Genomic DNA, 17,259 nt, shown 5'->3' with positions numbered 1-17,259 from the left:
TTTGTTAATCCGCAAACTTGTTTCTTGGCTGACATCACTTCGCTTGATTCCTTTTTCGCGTCTTTCAAACATGACACCCATGTCATGTTTTGCCTCACTTGCATGACGCCAAAATGTATTCTCACTTCCACGTGATTTCTAGAAATGACATGGCACTTTCTGCTGGGAAATTTATTTCACTGCAAAACAAAACGCCAAACCTGAAGTGAAGAAAAACCTTCCTGTTATTAAAGTGTGTTTTTACTGTACTGAGTTCAGTTATCACATCATGTTTTCGGTCCCGTTTTCCTCCTTCTTCCTTCTCCTCAGTTCTGTTGCTGTTCTTTGCTGATTCATCATCACGCTACAAGAAAGGATTACACACGAAGCGATTTAGTTTCTTTTTTAATTGCTTTTTTGTTTTTAGATTGTGAAGACAGAACTACCCATTACCACGCAGAACTTGAGGTGGAAATCTAAGTTAACACCTGCTGCTAAGGTGCCGTCATCACTTCCTGGAAGAAGTGACGACACTTTCAGAGAAAACAACTTATCGGCGTAATTCACTTCAAATGTAAACAATGACCTTATTTACGTAGACTGATATTGCACATGGGATCGCTTAACAAATTATAATTCAGTCCTCAAACTGCACTCGAGCACGGCCAGTCCCTTTGACTTGCATTATTCAGTTTGTCGTGCTCTGACTGTTCTGTGCTACCTTTTTCACCTCCACCCTTCCTGCAAACCTCTTGTCCCCTCTTTCTCCCCTCCACCCACTGGCTGTGTCTCACCTCAGGACAACTGCGAGTCCTACGCTCGCTGTCAGAGTCAAAGCCGTAACCACAGCGATGAGTGGCACAAGCAAGGCCTCCGTAGGCTGAAAAGGTGAGTAGCTGTCTCCATGAGGCAGGGAGGGCAGAGTGACTAAAGGCCAGTGAGTCTGGTGAGGCGACGATATGACTGTGAAGAAGGAGGAGAAGAAGAAATTTCCCTTGAAATTACAGTAAAGGCGGCTGGATTTGCCAGCTTTTGTCTGTTAATTTATGTACCAACCATCACTTTGCAATTTTACATTTTCTTACTTTGTTCTTTTTGTGTACTTAAACATTTACATTGCTAAGTGTCATTACACTAATGTATTATAGTATTAAAAATGGCATCAGCAGTTAATTCAAGTGTATTGACAAATAACACTACATTACTGTACCAAACTGTACCTGAATTTTCACAAAAAACTGCTGTGGTATAAGAATGAAAGCGTTTTGCAATTCTGTGGAAGTCCATAAAGAAAAAAAAAAGAAACAAGAATGCAGTAAAAAAAATACGAGGAAGTCCCAAGATTAAAGAGAAGAATATTACAGAAACAACAAACAAGTGTAATTAAAAAAAGCCCCAAAATACAGATAGTTTTAGCACTTTTCTGAACATGCAGTAAAGTTGTTTCTTTTATAATTTACTTCTTTATTTGTTGTGTCTTAAATGACCTTTAAATTTATTTTTAGCAGCCCTCAGACCAGAATACTAAAATCTGTGACATTTACTGAGGTAAGAGACAACAGCCAACAACATTCTGTGTAAATTATTAGAACTAGATGTATATTAATTCAAGTTTAGCAACTCAGAATGTACTTAATGGTCAGTTCTATTTAATACAGCATATCTAACTGCTGGGATAGGCTCCAGCACCTGGCGAGCCCCTAAACTGGAAAAGCAGAATAAAATAGATGAGTTAATGGATGGCTGGATGTATGTGTACCGGTGAGTGGGAAAGTGGCTTGATAGAAGATGGTCCCATTTTGGGCTTGCAGGGAGCAGCGGTATGTTCCTTCTTCATCCAAACGCAGTTGATTCAAGACAATAGATGAGTCTTCTGTCACTACCAAGACACTGAAGTCACTTTCATTCATCTGTGTTTACAAATTAGGAAGGAATAGTTTCAAGTTAGGGGTGTAAAACCGTCAGACAGTAAATATGTATGATACTGTGGAGCTGAATATGGAAAGAAACCTAATACAGAGACTACAGATGAATGCAGATACTTCAAAATGTATCTATATTGAAGTATTTAGGTGTCTTAATGTTTGTGCCTTCATTTGTCATCAGTGATGGCAATGAGACCTTATCAGTCTCTGATGCTCCTGGCACCCAGGAGTAGTGGTACTCCGGTCTACCCAATAGAAGACGGTGCCACGGAAGAAAACAATTCAACAAAGCCTGGCCTCCTTCCTCAGCCTGCACCGGATACTCTGGACAAAGGTTGAGAGGAGGGAGAAAGTGGGATCCTCCATTTGTCTGAATCAGGATTACTTGAATAATCTTTTTCATTAGTGTCTCACATGGACAGGCAGCAGCAGTCACTCGCGTAAGCACACATTTATACACTCGTGACATCATATATCTTTGCACTCTAAAGAACGGTGCAGTCCCAACACATAGGAATGACTCCTCCTAATCCACTCATGCATTAACACGAGAACAAATAAATTAAAATATACCACCACAGTCCTGTTGTCCAGTCGGAGAGGGACAGATGTATACTTTGTAGCGGCAAGAGACGCAATCCATTACTCTTCTAATTAGAAGCCCTGATAATGACACACAAACACACCCTCTAAAATAAATACTACATGGATATAAAATGATGTATAGCAACACAGAGAAAAAAAAATCATGCATAATACAGTTAATATATATTGCACTTATGTAAAAGGGGTTTTAGAAACTTATTTACAACAAACACATAACACATATTACAGAATAGACACATAGGCAAAACTACAGTACGGATTACCTAAAACAGCAGATAACAACAAGTACAAAATAGAAAAAGGATATTTGAAAAGTATAAAGGGTGGAAGACTGAAGTTTAACATCAGGAAAAAAAAGGCAGGGAAACCTGATAAAAATAAAAATAAAGCCAGTAGGAAAACAGAAATGAAAACACTTAGAAACACTTTCCATTACAAGTGTTTGAAATCAGTTCAAAATACTTTATTGTAATGGAAAGTGGGGGGGACATAACTAGAGACCTAACAGCCCCCCAGAGTGAGATGGAAATAGTGAGCACCCCCCCCCACACACACACACACACCTTACTTACTTTTCATGCCATTTCGTGCCATTAATAAACAATAGTAATTGTATGCTATAGGATTAGTCCCCAGACTGTGGGAGCAGGTCATATGATCTCAAAATGACCAATAAATGATTTGTATGAGTTTGATTTTATGAAGTTTGCTGATATTCGCTTTTGTAATTTTTTTTTGCAGTCTTCTGGAGTCGATCCCAGCTGTCATTGAGTGAGAGTTGGGTATTTCTGGGAGAGGTTGTCTGGTTGTCGCAGGGCTAACCCAAAGATGAACAACCATTCATGCTCACATTTACACCTACAGTCAATGAAGAATCACCAGTTAATCTAACATGCATGTCTTTGGACTGTAGCGGGAAGGCGGAGTCCCAGAGGGAACTTCCAAAAGCACAGGAAGAACATGTTAACTCCACACAGAAAGTCCCAAACTCCCTGATGGACTAAAACTCGGGACTTTCAAGCGATGGTGCTAACCTTTCTAGCCTACATATACTGAACATTAAATTGGTCCTGGTACTGATCCCTATGAGACCACACATTTTTCTGGAAAGTATGCAAATCAAACACCAAAATAAATAAATAAATGAAAAGTCATTGGTTTGTCAAATGACAGCAAAAAACATTTTACAGTTGTCTCACGTCTCTCGATCAAAGTTTTACGGTCCACTGTCACTGGAAAAATCTGTATGAGTCACTCTTAAAAGATCATTTGTCACAGTCTCAGTACTTACCACATATGTTGGGGCATAATTCTGAGGGAAAGAAAAAAAAGATAATAAATGATCTGAAACTAATGCATGTTTTTCACAGCGATGACTTACAAAAAGTTTATTGCCTCATACTTTGCAGAACCCCGACTGTTATGCAAATTACCACTGGGGACGAAAGCATCCAGATGTTTCTCTAAAATCTTCCTGCCTTTCTCCATGATCTGAACAGCTTCAAATGTTATAGATCCTTAAAAGACATTTTAACATGTTAATACTTTCAGTGATGATATAATGAAAAGTAATAATGGCCTTCTACATGTTGGAGTGTTTGGGTGCGTTTACAGCTACTGTTTATTTCTGAGTGGAAAGAATAAGAATGATAGATTGTTTTTTTGTTTCTCACCAGTGAGCTTGGTTTTCAAGAAGCGATCAAATTCACTCTGGTATTCAGTTTTGGCTCTGTATAGAGTAGTGGGATCTAAGCAAAAAAAACAGTGCTATTTGGTTTATTTTGATCATTTTAACTGCTTTACACTTATATTTTAGTTTATTTATAAGTATTTATAAATTTATATCTTTGGCCTGACATTATCGGAAGAGAAGAACTACGATATAACAGTTTTCTGATCTCACCAATGACCCCCTTTCGTTCCTGACTGGTCTCTATGTAGGTCACATAGGCTTGGTCACAAATACTTTGCAAGTCGAGCTGGTCTTGCAGAGTGGGAGCAGACAAGATGAAGTCCTCGTGCATCATTCGGATGCTGCGGTCGCACTGCAGACAGGCCCTGGCTGCAGTGACACAGCAGAGCAGGGACACCAGCATCAATGGCATCTTCCCTCTGCAGCTGAGTTTTCCTGCAGCAGAATGAGTCACTTTGGCTCCAGTGAAAGCTTCTGAAACACAGCTGCCAAATATCATTGTCCCTGTCATCACCATTTCATCTGTTGCTCTTATTGAAATGGTACTTTTACAATTACTGCTGCTGTCATACTATTACTCCTATCACATTTTCTGCTGTTTCCCTTTAACCATGATTTGGCATAGTGTTTGAACCATTCTGGCTATTTCTTTAAAATAAAAATAAATTGATGAATATGTCCTTAATAATATGAGAAATTAAAATAATTTTCATTGTTGATCGCCTGGCCAATTATTCATTAGATTAATCAGTTTAAAATAAAACTGTGAAAAGCACCTTCGAGCTTCACTAAAACCCCGACTAACAATCAAAGCCAAAGAGATTTAGCATAGTAAGACAAAGAATATCAGCATCATCACACATACAGTCATATGAAAAAGAAAGATTTCACGTGAAACTATCCAGTCCTGTGGGAAACTAAGTATACCCCATGAGTCAATAGCTTGTAGAACCACCTCAACAATAACTTGAAGTATTTGTTTTCTGTATGACTTTTTCTGGCTCTCAAATCATTGTGGAGGAATTTTTGTCCCACGCTTCTTTACAACAGTGCTTTCATTGAGGTTTGTGGGCATTTGTTAGCTCTTTTAAGGTCCTGCCACAGCATTTCAGTCTGGACTTTGCATGCCATTGCAACACCTTGCAATAGTCTATATCTTTTTTTGTCCCTCTGTTATAAATGCTGGATCCTAGACTGAACGGAGCTGAGCACGATCACCACACACAATTAAGTGGAACTGTGGTAAGGTACCAATTTGGAGTCCATGTCTTGTCCTAGCTTTTAAAAAAATAAAGCACAAAAAATGAAAACCTTGATTCTTTTTCAGCCCTTCTGTTGGAGATTTGCTGCTGTGCTTGGGATCATTGTCCTTTTGCATGACCCAGTTTTGGGCAAGCTTTAGCTATCGGACAGATGACTCTAGAATACTTTGGTATACAGAGGAGTTCATGCTTGACTAAATGACTGTAAGGTGCCCAGGGCAAAACAGCCATACATCATTTCATTTCATTTATTCATTTATAAAGCACATTTTATAACAACAGGGCGTTGACCAAAGTGCTGTACAACATAACAATTAAACAGTGACATTAACAACAACTGATAATTAAAAACAGATTAGGATAAAAGAATTGGTAACGCTCCTACAGTTTCGAAAGCCAGAGTAAAAAAATATGTTTTAAGATGCGATTTAAAAAGAGTAACAGTTGGGGCCTTTCTAATGTGGAGAGGTAGATCGTTCCACATTTTCGGTGCCACAACTGCAAATGCCCGATCTCCTCTATGAACCATCCTAGACTTATGTAAAGTAAGGAGTAGGTGATCACTTGATCGAAGGGCTCTAGAGGGCGTATACAGCTGCACAAGGTCAGACAAATAGTCCGGTGCCTGGCCATTTAGCACTTTATAAGTTAAAAGTAAGATTTTGAATTTAATTCTAAAACGCATTGGATGAATTAATTTGTTTCTCAAATGTAAGTTTGCTATCCAAGAGAACCCCCAGGTTTTTTACATGCGTTTTAACAGCACATGTTAGGTTACATAAGTCCAAATCTGGGGCATTGAAATTACAGCTTGGTCCAAAAATAATTACCTCTGTTTTATCCTCGTTGAAGGTAAGAAAGTTTGAGGCCATCCAGGTTTTAACTTCGCCGAGACATTTGACTAACGATTCCATGGGCGTAGAGGTGTTTCTATTAAACCGAAGATAAATCTGGTGTCATCGGCATATGAGTGAAAGCAGATGTTATGTTTCCTAAAGATTAGGCCTAGGGGCAACATATAGATTGAAAAAAGAATTGGGCCTAATACGGATCCCTGCGGGACACCACAAGTAAAAGGAGCTGGGGAAGAAATAAAATCATCAAGGCTCACAGAAAAAGTCCTCTTGGAGAGGTACGACCTAAACCATTCCAAGGGGATACCTTTGATACCCCTCCTTCGCCATTCTTGGTAGCTGGTACGAGGTGCTTGTGCTGATATGTCGTGTTTTGGTTTTCATTAAACATGGCGCAGTGCATTATGGCCAAACATCTCCATTTTGGTGTTATTTGTCTTTGGACATGCTGTGTGCTCCCATATTCTTTTTAGAGATGGGGCTTTCACCTGGCAACCCTTCTACAGAAGTCACCTTGTTCAGTCTTCTTCTAATTGTGCTGCCATGAACTCTAACATTTAACATGCTACAGTCTGACATTTAGCCCTTGAGCTCTTTGTAGTTTCTCTGAGTTTCTCTTGCTTCGGTGTCCAATCCTATGAAGGTTGAAGCATTGTGTTACGTATCTGAATGCTCCAAACTGCTAAACATTCTGCTTCCTTAGAGGTGCTCCCACTTCCTGCTGCTCAATTAATCAAGTGTTACTAAACCTCTTAATTCCTAAGGAAGCAGTAACATGCACTTCGCTTTTCCACAGGAATGCCTACAATTCTTTTCTATTCACATGACTGTGAAAAGAAATATCCATTAAACAAAGAATAACTTGCAAAATAAATAATTTTAATTCAAATTGTTTCAGGTTAACCACAGCCTTACTAAGCTGTACATTACATTAAGAGTCACCTTTAAAGTCACTTGACTTCTAACCACTTAATAGACAAGCTCCATTTTCATTCTGTGGGCTGTTTTGAAGGTCATACACTGGGCTGGATCCTTCTGACTGGGTGTAGGGAAGCTGCATTTTCTTTCTTAAATAGAAAAATTCAAGTGCCGTCTTGTCTGACCTTGCCCTGCTGTGCTAAACTACATCCCTAGATGGTGAATTGTCTTGCCAGTGCAGATGACTCACAGGAGATGCATATATTTTTAAGCCTCTGCCTAGTACCTTCTCTATTCTTTATTATTAATATCATTTGATTTTCTCCAGGGAATATGCAGGAAATAAGGAATCAATGACTGAATACTTAAATTTCACAATACTTAAATTTCACAATTCTCTTACAAAATTGTAGTTACATAGAAATGGTTTGAGATCTCTGTTGGGTTTTTTTCATGGTGTCAGTTTCAACTGCCTTTTTTTTTCCTGTTTTGTGTATAAAATTTGGTCTTGCTTAGAGTTTACTGTCTATGACCTCTGCCTGGAAATAAAGTCAAGGGTTGTTTTGAGTTTTATCTTTGCCTTCTCCCTTAAAGCAACCATTCCTTTGTGTCTGTTACTCTGTGTCTCCTAATTGTTTGGATTTCAGAGGCAGGTTTGGTTTATTTTACCAAATATAATATTATTATTCCAACTGAACTTCATGTACATATAAAAAAAAGGAAAATTTTGGTTTATTTGACCAAATATAATATTTTAGCTTTTTTGTAGACAATTTTTCTCATTTATGTTTTTCTATTTTTCTTTTTTTCCCTGTCCCTTGCGCTGCTGTAACGACAGAATTTCGCCAGTGTGGTATTAAATAAAATATATGTCTACATCTCTAGTTCTCAGTTCATAGTAAACTTAAAAACATTTAGAACATCAAAGAACTCACGGATATAAAAATAAGACAAGAGTCGACTACTTCGCCATGGTCGTGTCGTTCAGCTGCCCTGCTATTCATAGCTTGTTGCTGTCACCCAGCGGTAGAAAACCTCTTACAGCCACAATAACATTATTGTTCGCTCTCGATGATCTCACCTCTGTGGTCTGTTCGGGAAGTGAGGCAGTGTACTCCAGTTGTTGTTGTCACAGGGTCGAAGACGGTAATCTGTGGTTACAAACAACCATCGTAAAAAAAAAAAAAAAAAATACAAAATACTAATAATAACAATAACACCCCCCCCCAATCCTCACACACATTCACTACAAGTTGAATGAAACGTTTGAGATTTGAATTGTTTCCACGGACAACGCTAGCACCAACGATTTGGTAAGGAAAATATAATAATTTAAAAGTAACGTTAACGATAGTCAAAATAACCCCTTCATTTTGCCTTTCTCTTGTGCGTTTCACATTGTTCGCAGCCAGCAATAAACAAATTTGAAGCTGTTTTTTGGCTCTGTGACGATATTGTTCTCACACTACATTTCCCAGAATCCTTCCGCGCTAACTTGTACACGAATGACAGATCGATGGACAAACCAGCTTCGCATTCGCTCCGTTTGGGTGGGACTACGCCTCTGTCGCTGCACCGCAGGCTTCCGCGCGCACAGACGTTGACCCCGGAGTGTGGTCAGATGTGGAGGTAAGGTGAATGTATTTTTGTGGTCGCAGCTTTATTAAGAGCAGTTAAAATGTTTTGTATGTGACACAACGTTTTTTTGCGTGTTACTGTCATGGCGAGTATAGCTTTTAATTGTGAGCACGGTCTTCTGAATCAGTTCGTGAATACTGGTAGAGCGAGTTACTGTTACGGCAATATCCCAACTCGGCGTCAACGGCCGAGTCGAGTGAGTGTTTGTTGGGGATCGATCAGATATCGGAAGTGTTTGATTAGTTGGTTACACGCCAGCTTGACACGGGCGTGGATAGATAACGTAAACATACACGTCGTTGGACGGCGTCTGTGTCCACTGGGATCCTTTCAGAAAGTCAGATGACGACGTTTTTCAGTGTTTGTTGTAATTTAGGTATTTGCCTTGAACAGTTCGTAGTCACTGTGTAGTTAATGTGCATGTTTTTAGAAACCCCTGCATAACCTGCAGTATGGAGCCTGTTGTACTGCACCGGGCCCTGTGGCCTAATTTAAAATGTTATACGTTTCATTCCGATAGCCATTAAAGATTAATATGATTTCAGCCCACAGTTTCAAGACTAATTGCTAGGTTTCTGAAAAAGCACTGATTATCTCTAACATTTTAAGACTGGTCTGCCTTCATTGTTAAGTTCCCTTAATAGAATAAATTGATTTATAATGGATCCCAAGTTGAGCTTTCTCAACTTAATTCTACATTTGAGCAATGGTACAGTTTTGTCAGTAATTACATAGAAATGAGGAACAGGATCTTCACTGGAGCGAAAGCTGACATATAGAGGAAAATGTTTCCCTGTGTCTGCAAGATTTTTGCAAGATTTCGGTTCCTCCTTGCGATACTGGCATTAAATAGCATCACAATAAAAGAAGGATGTGGAGCTGAAGGATAATGTATACCTGTGGGGAAGTTAAGTATGGTTCTGCTGGTGATGACTGCATTCTTATCAATCTGAAAACTGTGGGCTTGCTGTACTACAGCTGTTTGAGGGCTATTATTTACTCATCCCAAAGGTGCTCTTACCTGAGGTAAATGTAATTGAATCCTGCTGACTTGGTGTCTGCGCTTCCTCTGATCACAGCCTGTTTTTACAGTTTTGCTGGCTCTCTCACCATGAGTGCCTGTGCAGAGCCTGGATACCTGCCATTTACCAGATTAAAAGCCCAGTGCTCTCTCTCGCTCTCTCTCTGCTGGATGCTGTTGAACTATGCTATAATAATAAAAGCAAGTGTAGAGACAGTACAGGGCCAATACAGTAATGCTACACAAAAACAGTGTTCAGTGACAGACAATTCAAGGTAAAACAGTAACCCCTTATGCTCAAAATTGTCATCTTTAGCCTGTAACTATGCTGCTGATTGGTTGTGACTGCATCCAGATGTGATTTCTAAAACCCTGAAAGACGACTATTGTGCTTTTGAATTCTTTATTGCACATATTTCTAAATGTTGTTGTTCTTTGGGAGGTATTATTTTGATGGCATGTTTTTTGTGTACTTGTCTCTGTGAGGGAAGTGTTATTGCATCTAAATTTAAATCCTGATTGCAGTGAGTTCTTCCATAATGATATTGCCCCCATCCATGAGGCAAAATCAGGTCACTAAGACGGTTTGATTGGTGTGAAAATTATGCCTTTGCAGCATGAACTAATATTTTTAATGCATCACTAAGACATTTTTGTTTTTTTTCCTGTCTGCAGCGCTTTTAAGCTAACATCAGCAGTGATAATTGGATAGATAGATAGATAGCCAGTGTGATGAAGTCTGCGGTAGATTGGTCAATATTCATGTCCTGTACTCATTTACTTGTTATTCTTTTAGCACTTTAACTTGATTTAGCTTCCATTCATTATTTGATGTGATGATGATATTAATGGTGTTTTATTTCTATTGTTTTTTTGGGTTTCTTTTACACTTGTTGTGGTTTAAACTAACATCTGTCTGTCTGCCTCACAGGAGCAGATATATCAGCCCTTTTTCAGAAATGGAGACATTCCTAAAGATTGGCAGGTAGACATCAGTTTTCCCTTAACTCCCACAGCTGCCAGTGCACAGATTTATATTTCTGTTTCAAAAGCTCTGACAGCAAGTTAAGTACAGCTGTCCATTCCTGCCACTCTTCTTCCAACCCGCACGCCTTCAGCATGTATCAAATAGTGCCGGTGGCTCCTGGGGAGCAGCAGATGGCTGGGGGACCCGGAGGCTCCCCACTTAAGAAGAAACTTTCTCATGAAGGTCGGCCACTGGTGATGGCAAGTATGTTGGGCTGTGTGCTGGTGCTAGCTGCTGTGGTCGCCTGGTGCTATTACTCAGTGTCGCTTCGTAAAACCCAGTTGTTCAAGACAGCGTTGTTAGACCTGAACAAGGATGGTTTTATTATTCACAACCAAGCTGGGGCTGTTGTCTTCACTATGGCATTCAGGTGGGTTCATATTATTGATTATTTTTAAATTAATAATTGGTAATTTGCTGATTTTTGTCTTTTTTGGACTTGTTGTCTATGCTTTTAATGCTTAGGAAACTGTACAGAGAATCATCTGCGTTTTTGTTTCCTTTAACAAGATACATTTTGATTAATAATTTAATTATTTGAATTGCCTGATTGCCTACTAGTCATGGTTATTTTAATGAACTAAAACTAAAGCAAAACCTAAAACTGACCTTGTTAAATAAAATAGAAATAAATACTACACTTTAAAAAAAACTGTAATTAAACTGATTTTATGAACTTGGAAAACTAACTAAAAGTTAAAATAAGTTTTGGCATTTTAATTTGCTAAAATTTGTTATTACGCCTTTACAGATTTTTTTTTTTAAATTTGTGCCTTTTGCATATGCCCTACATTCAGTCACTATTTAAAAGACTAAAACTAATAAAAACTAAAGCTAAACATTTTTAAACAATAAAAGATGAATTACAAAATTTGAAATTAGAATTAGAAAATACAAAACTAAAATAACTCTGCTACTTATAAGGGTAATAAATATGACTAGTTATAATTTTATCTTACAGCTGAGATAAGGACCAAAGGAATGTCTGTGCAATCCAAATCAAGACACTCCACAAACACTTCTCTTGTGAAACTAAGTCCCAGCAAATCGTGGACTCATTGCCTTTGTAACTTCTGTTGGTCTTGACAGAGTTCTTCTTCTTTGTATCTGCTTTAAGTCTGCCTGTCTGCAGTGTTTGGATGGATGATGAAAAATCAGACGAGACAGACACATGATTACACCCTTAGGGAAGACTGTAATAGATGTGTCCTTTGCCAGCAGAGTTCATACCGACAGAAATAGCTATAGAACAATCACTCCACAGACAACTAGAACAACGGAATAGAACTTACAACATTTTCTTTGTTGTTGCACTACTACTAATTTGTTTTAAAACACAAATAATATCAACTGTGTTTAACTGGCCCCTTTGTTTTCTTTCTTTTAAACACCTAATCTTAGGTCTGGTACTCTGGATGTGGACTCTTGCTCAAAGGAGGGAGATATTCTGAGCTGCACTCAGTCGGATTCTGGCAAGCTCAACTTTTTTATCCAAACAGTTCGTCCAAAGGACACGGTGATCTGTTATCGGGTTCGCTGGGAGGAGCTGCAGAATAAGCACTTGGTAGAGCATGTCATGGCCTATAATGACTCTCATTGGTATGGAGGGGCAGAGACGGCAACACAGTACTGGCCTATCAGATTTCAGGGAGAAGAGGAACCACAACCTTTCATCGCAAGTGACGTCTACTCCAATCGAAATGCTTTTGGAGGAATTCTAGAGCGGTACTGGCTGTCATCAAATGCAACTGCCATTAAGATTAACGACTCAGTACCGTTTCATTTGGGCTGGTCAGAGAAGAACAGGACACTGAGGTTCCAGGCCCGGTACCAGGACTCTCCCTTCAGACCACTAGAAAGACAGCAGACCTTTCCTGAACTCAGTTATAGAGTCTGTGTGGGGTCAGATGTCACCTCTATTCACAAGTACATGGTGAGTGTAATTATGCTGGATATTTGACAAATATTTAATAATGTTAAAAGCTGCCAATTTAAAGTGTAGTGGATATATACTCAGATGTACAACAAATAACTGGACCAGAAACACTTGTCCCATCCTGCATATGCATTTTTAATTTAATACTACTGCCATTAATTCTTTGTTCCCCTGCAGAGCAGGTTTAATCTTTAACATTCCAGAAAATATACTTAGGTTGGGGAAATGACTCTTTGATTTACTGTTGAATTTAAGTGTCTGTTCACTTCCAAAGAAATGGAAATCCTCTAATTTTTATTGTAGTTCATTTTTAATGGAGAGAGACAGAATATCAATCAAAACCCCAGAAAAAAGGACATTACATCAAATTTACAGACTAAATTGATTTGCTTGTCATTGAGTGAAAAAGGTATTTAATCTCCTACAACCCAGCCTGAAGTCACAGTTACAGATACTCCTGATCTCAACTCACTATGTGTATAAAGCACACCTGTCCACAGAATCAATTTCTTCTCTTCCAACCTGTCCACCACCATGGGCGAGACCAAAGAGTTCTCAAAGGCTTTCAAAGATTGTTGACCTACGAAAGGCTGGTATAAGTTACAGTAGGAAGCTTGGGGAGAAGTTTACAACTGTTGGTGCAATTGGAAAAAGTATAAAATGACCATCAATGTCCTCAGCATGGAGATTTTGCCTCATGGGCGAGGACTATCATAAGAGAGGTGATGGATCACCTCAAAGCTGTGATCTGTCACCACTGGCAACACACTATGCTATAATGGATTGAAATCTTGAAGCGCCCGCAAGGTCACCTGGTCAAGAACGCAAATGTACAGGATCATCTCAAGTTTTGTAAGTGAACATCTAAATGATTGAGAGAAGGCCTGGGCGAATGCACAGTGGTCAGATGAAACTAAAATCAAGCTCTCTGGCATCAACTTTACATGTCTGGGTTTGGAGGAAGAGAGATACTGGGTATGACCCAAAGAGTAGCATTCCCTACGTGAAGCATGGAGGTGGAAAGATTATGCTATGAGGCTGTTTTTCTTCTGAGAATATAGGACAACTCCATCACATTGAGGGGCCAATGGATAGGGCCATGTACTGTAAAATCTTGGATGAGAACCTACTTCCCTCAGCCAGGATACTTCGTATGGGTTGTGGATGGGTCTTCCAACATAGCATCAAGATAAAGATAGTGTGGCGAAAGAAGTACAAAACGTCAAGATTCGGCGTGGCCAGTCTTAGACTTTAATTCTATTAAAAAATTTGTGGACGGAGCTGAAGCTTCGAGTTGCCAAGTGAAGGCCAAGAAACCTAAAATATTAAGAGTGTTTCTGTAAAGATGAGTGGGCCAAAATCCCTCCTGAGATGTGTGCAAACCTGGTGAATGATGACATGACAGTGCTTTGGAGGGTTTCTCCTCCAAATACTAAGTCATATTTTTCTTGGGTATTAAGTACTTATTTCACTCTGTAACCTGCAAATCAATTTATAACTTTTATGCAGTGATTTTTTTTCAGGTTTTTTCTTTGTAAGAGAGCAAACTTATGAATTAATAATGATTTCCCCAATTGTAAATGCTTTCTTAATGAGGATATCAATATTATAATCTTATAGTGTGTTTGTAAAATCTTTAGAAAAAGTCTAAAAATTGGCTTATGTAGTTGGTTATTTCTTGACACGGAAAGCTGAAATTCTCAAGCTGTAAGGGACCAAGCAACCCCTAAGCTAATTTATCTGGTTATTGTAAGGATGCCAGTAGGCATATTTCCTTACACTTGTTTAATCAAGCACAAAGCCTGTGCAGGCTTGAATGAAAGACAATAACCACACATTTAAAAACATCTCAAATCACTTACTTCATGTTCTTTTCTTTTCTTTTTCCCCCCTAATCATTCATGTTCTTTTCTCAGGTGCGCCGGTATTTCACAAAGCCTATCAAAGTCCCATCTGCTGATTTGTTCAAAAAACCAGTGTGGTCCACATGGGCTATCTACAAGACCGCTGTAACTCAGGAGAAGCTGCTGCGCTATGCCGCTGACATTACTAGGCATGGCTTCAACTGCTCCCATCTGGAGCTGGATGACCGCTACACAGCAGATTACGGAGAGTTTGACTTTGACCCGCAGAAGTTCCCCAATGCAAGCGGCATGTTTGACAAACTAAGAGAGGGCGGCTTTCAAGTTACACTCTGGACGCACCCTTTTATCAACTATGACTCCATAAATTTTGGTGCAGCTGTGGAGAAAGAGCTATTTGTCCGTGAGCCAGGCGGTGAACTGCCCGCTCTGGTTCGCTGGTGGAACGGGATTGGAGGAATCTTGGACTTCACAAACCCAGACGCTCGTGAATGGTATTCCTCAAACTTGCACATGCTCAAAAGTCGCTATGGGGTGACCTCCTTCAAGTTTGATGCAGGAGAAACGAGCTACCTGCCCCGTCAGTTTAGTACCCTGGGCCCACTGTCAAACCCTTCCACCTTCACCCGCCGCTACACAGAGATGGCTATACCATTTATGGAGCATGCTGAGCTAAGGGTTGGTTACCAGAGTCAGAACATCTCCTGCTTCTTCAGGATCATTGACAGGGACTCGGTGTGGGGTTACGAGCTCGGCCTCAAGTCCATCATCCCTACTGTTCTGACTATAGGCATTTTGGGTTACCAGTTTGTCTTACCTGATATGATAGGAGGAAATGCCTACCCGAACCATACTGCAGGTATGGCATGCATTTTAAGAGTGTTAGCTCTGTTAAAAAAACAGATTTTCTATGATCTGGTTTTATCTGACAGTCTTTCATCTGCGTTTAAGGTGGGTTAAATGGTCTGCCAGACAGAGAACTGTACATCAGATGGTTGGAGCTATCTGCCTTTATGCCCGCCATGCAGTTCTCCATACCTCCATGGGCTTATGACAATGAGGTAAGCCAAATAAAGCAAGCGATGAATTTTAGATGTAGAAAAGTATTTTACAGTGTGTAGCCTCTTAGCTTTTCCTGCATTTAAATTTACTAAATTGTGTGTGTGTGTACATCACACATACACACTTTTGCAACATTTGTAATAGGGTTTGTAACAATTTTGCAACACATTTTACAGTTGGTGTAAAAATGATCTTTTTTGCTCTATCAGTACTATAGTGCAAAATACTAATTACAGATTAAATAATGAACGGGACGCTTAAACGTAACCTTTACATTATCGTGAAGCAGCTGTTTGTTTGCTTGTAGAGAAATGACAGAATAATTGTTGCTTCAAATTCTTTTTGGTGTGTTTAAAAACTACCACAGGAGGGCGCCAAAGTTTAAACCATAAAGGTCTACACCAGGGGTGTCCAAACTTTTTTCACTGAGGGCCACATACATAAAAATATAGGAGGGGCTGGGCTACTTACTAGAAATTAGGTATATAACCTTAACTTTAGTGTATTAAAGTTAGAAAAACACTTAAAAGTGGTCAAATATGTTATATTGTTGAATATAATTAAAGACAAAACTGCCTTCATCACAACTTTCCATAAATGGATCTGTATTGATTTATTCAGAAAAGGCTTTGGTAGCTCATTCTCAGAAGAGCAGCCTCAGATTTCTTCTTAGACAGAAGATTTACAGTACAGAGAAAAAACAATAAAGGGGAAAATGGGACGGGTACATTTCAAGTTTGTTATTTAAGTTATTAGGCTTAGCAACACACCTATTAACGTTCGTTTGAAACCGTTATCAACATTAACAGACTGAACTGGACTTAATAACAGGAGTGCACGAAAAAAATACTGTTGCTGACCCTGCAGGAGAGCTACCCTTTGCTTTAATTTCTGCACTCGATCAGCACCAGTGTAGGATGCATAGGCCTGATGTTTGGTTTCATAATGACGTCGTACATTATACTCTTTCATAACTGCCACAGTTTCAGTGCAGATCAAACAGAAACACTTCCCCTTGAATTCTATGAAGAAATATTCACTCTCTCACTATGTCTGAATATTTCTGCATTCACTTTCTACCTTTCGCTTCTTTGGTTCTGCCATGTTTAGTAACTTGGGGTAAATTTCTTCTGTGATTGTCCTTTTTGGTGGAGCAACTGCCTTGATCAACAGTAGCTCCCCCTGGTGTTAAAACTAAGAAGTGCAATACACGTAAGCAAAAGTTGAAGTGCGGGCCATATTCTATTCTATTTATAAAATTACTTGCGGGCCAATTAAAAATGGATCGCGGGCCGCAGTTGGCCCGCGGGCCAGAGTTTGGACACCCCTGGTCTACAAAGACCAGTTATGGGGAATTTAAGGGTATGCATACCAGTTAAATGAAATCTGTTTACCTGTTATAAAAAAGAAAACAAGAATATTTTAGAAATTTGTCAAAAAAATGTTTAAAACTAGAAGTTATATATATATATATAT

The 17,259-nt window shown here is 39.2% G+C and overlaps 2 protein-coding genes across 2 annotated transcripts in view; one reads left to right on the top strand and one right to left on the bottom strand.

The window, feature by feature from the left end:
- Positions 1 to 261: 261 nt before the first annotated feature.
- On the bottom strand, positions 262 to 4,615 carry izumo1 (izumo sperm-egg fusion 1). The gene is made up of 9 exons (XM_085427117.1): positions 4,414 to 4,615; positions 4,184 to 4,258; positions 3,944 to 4,027; positions 3,802 to 3,822; positions 2,478 to 2,567; positions 2,101 to 2,228; positions 1,739 to 1,889; positions 774 to 942; positions 262 to 343 (listed from the first exon to the last, which is right to left on the bottom strand). The coding sequence occupies exons 1-9, from the start codon at positions 4,613 to 4,615 to the stop codon at positions 262 to 264; spliced, it is 1,002 nt and encodes a 333-aa protein (XP_085283243.1).
- Positions 4,616 to 8,753: 4,138 nt separating this feature from the next.
- LOC146657688 (alpha-galactosidase MYORG-like) overlaps positions 8,754 to 17,259 on the top strand; it is a 13,861-nt gene continuing 5,355 nt past the window's right edge. Inside the window, exons 1-6 of the mRNA XM_085425962.1 lie at positions 8,754 to 8,866; positions 10,828 to 10,881; positions 11,015 to 11,293; positions 12,325 to 12,856; positions 14,776 to 15,580; positions 15,673 to 15,782. Of these exons, the coding sequence (XP_085282088.1) occupies positions 8,754 to 8,866; positions 10,828 to 10,881; positions 11,015 to 11,293; positions 12,325 to 12,856; positions 14,776 to 15,580; positions 15,673 to 15,782 (1,893 nt within the window). The remainder of the gene's footprint in view (positions 8,867 to 10,827; positions 10,882 to 11,014; positions 11,294 to 12,324; positions 12,857 to 14,775; positions 15,581 to 15,672; positions 15,783 to 17,259) is intronic.

This window comes from Rhamphochromis longiceps, linkage group LG12 (genome assembly GCF_057381845.1).
Source record: "Rhamphochromis longiceps isolate RC_006_pf linkage group LG12, R_longiceps_female_GT1.1, whole genome shotgun sequence".
NCBI classification, from domain to species: domain Eukaryota; kingdom Metazoa; phylum Chordata; class Actinopteri; order Cichliformes; family Cichlidae; genus Rhamphochromis; species Rhamphochromis longiceps.
The sequence above is the reverse complement of the archived record's forward strand: the minus strand, read 5'-3'. Positions and strand labels throughout refer to the sequence as shown.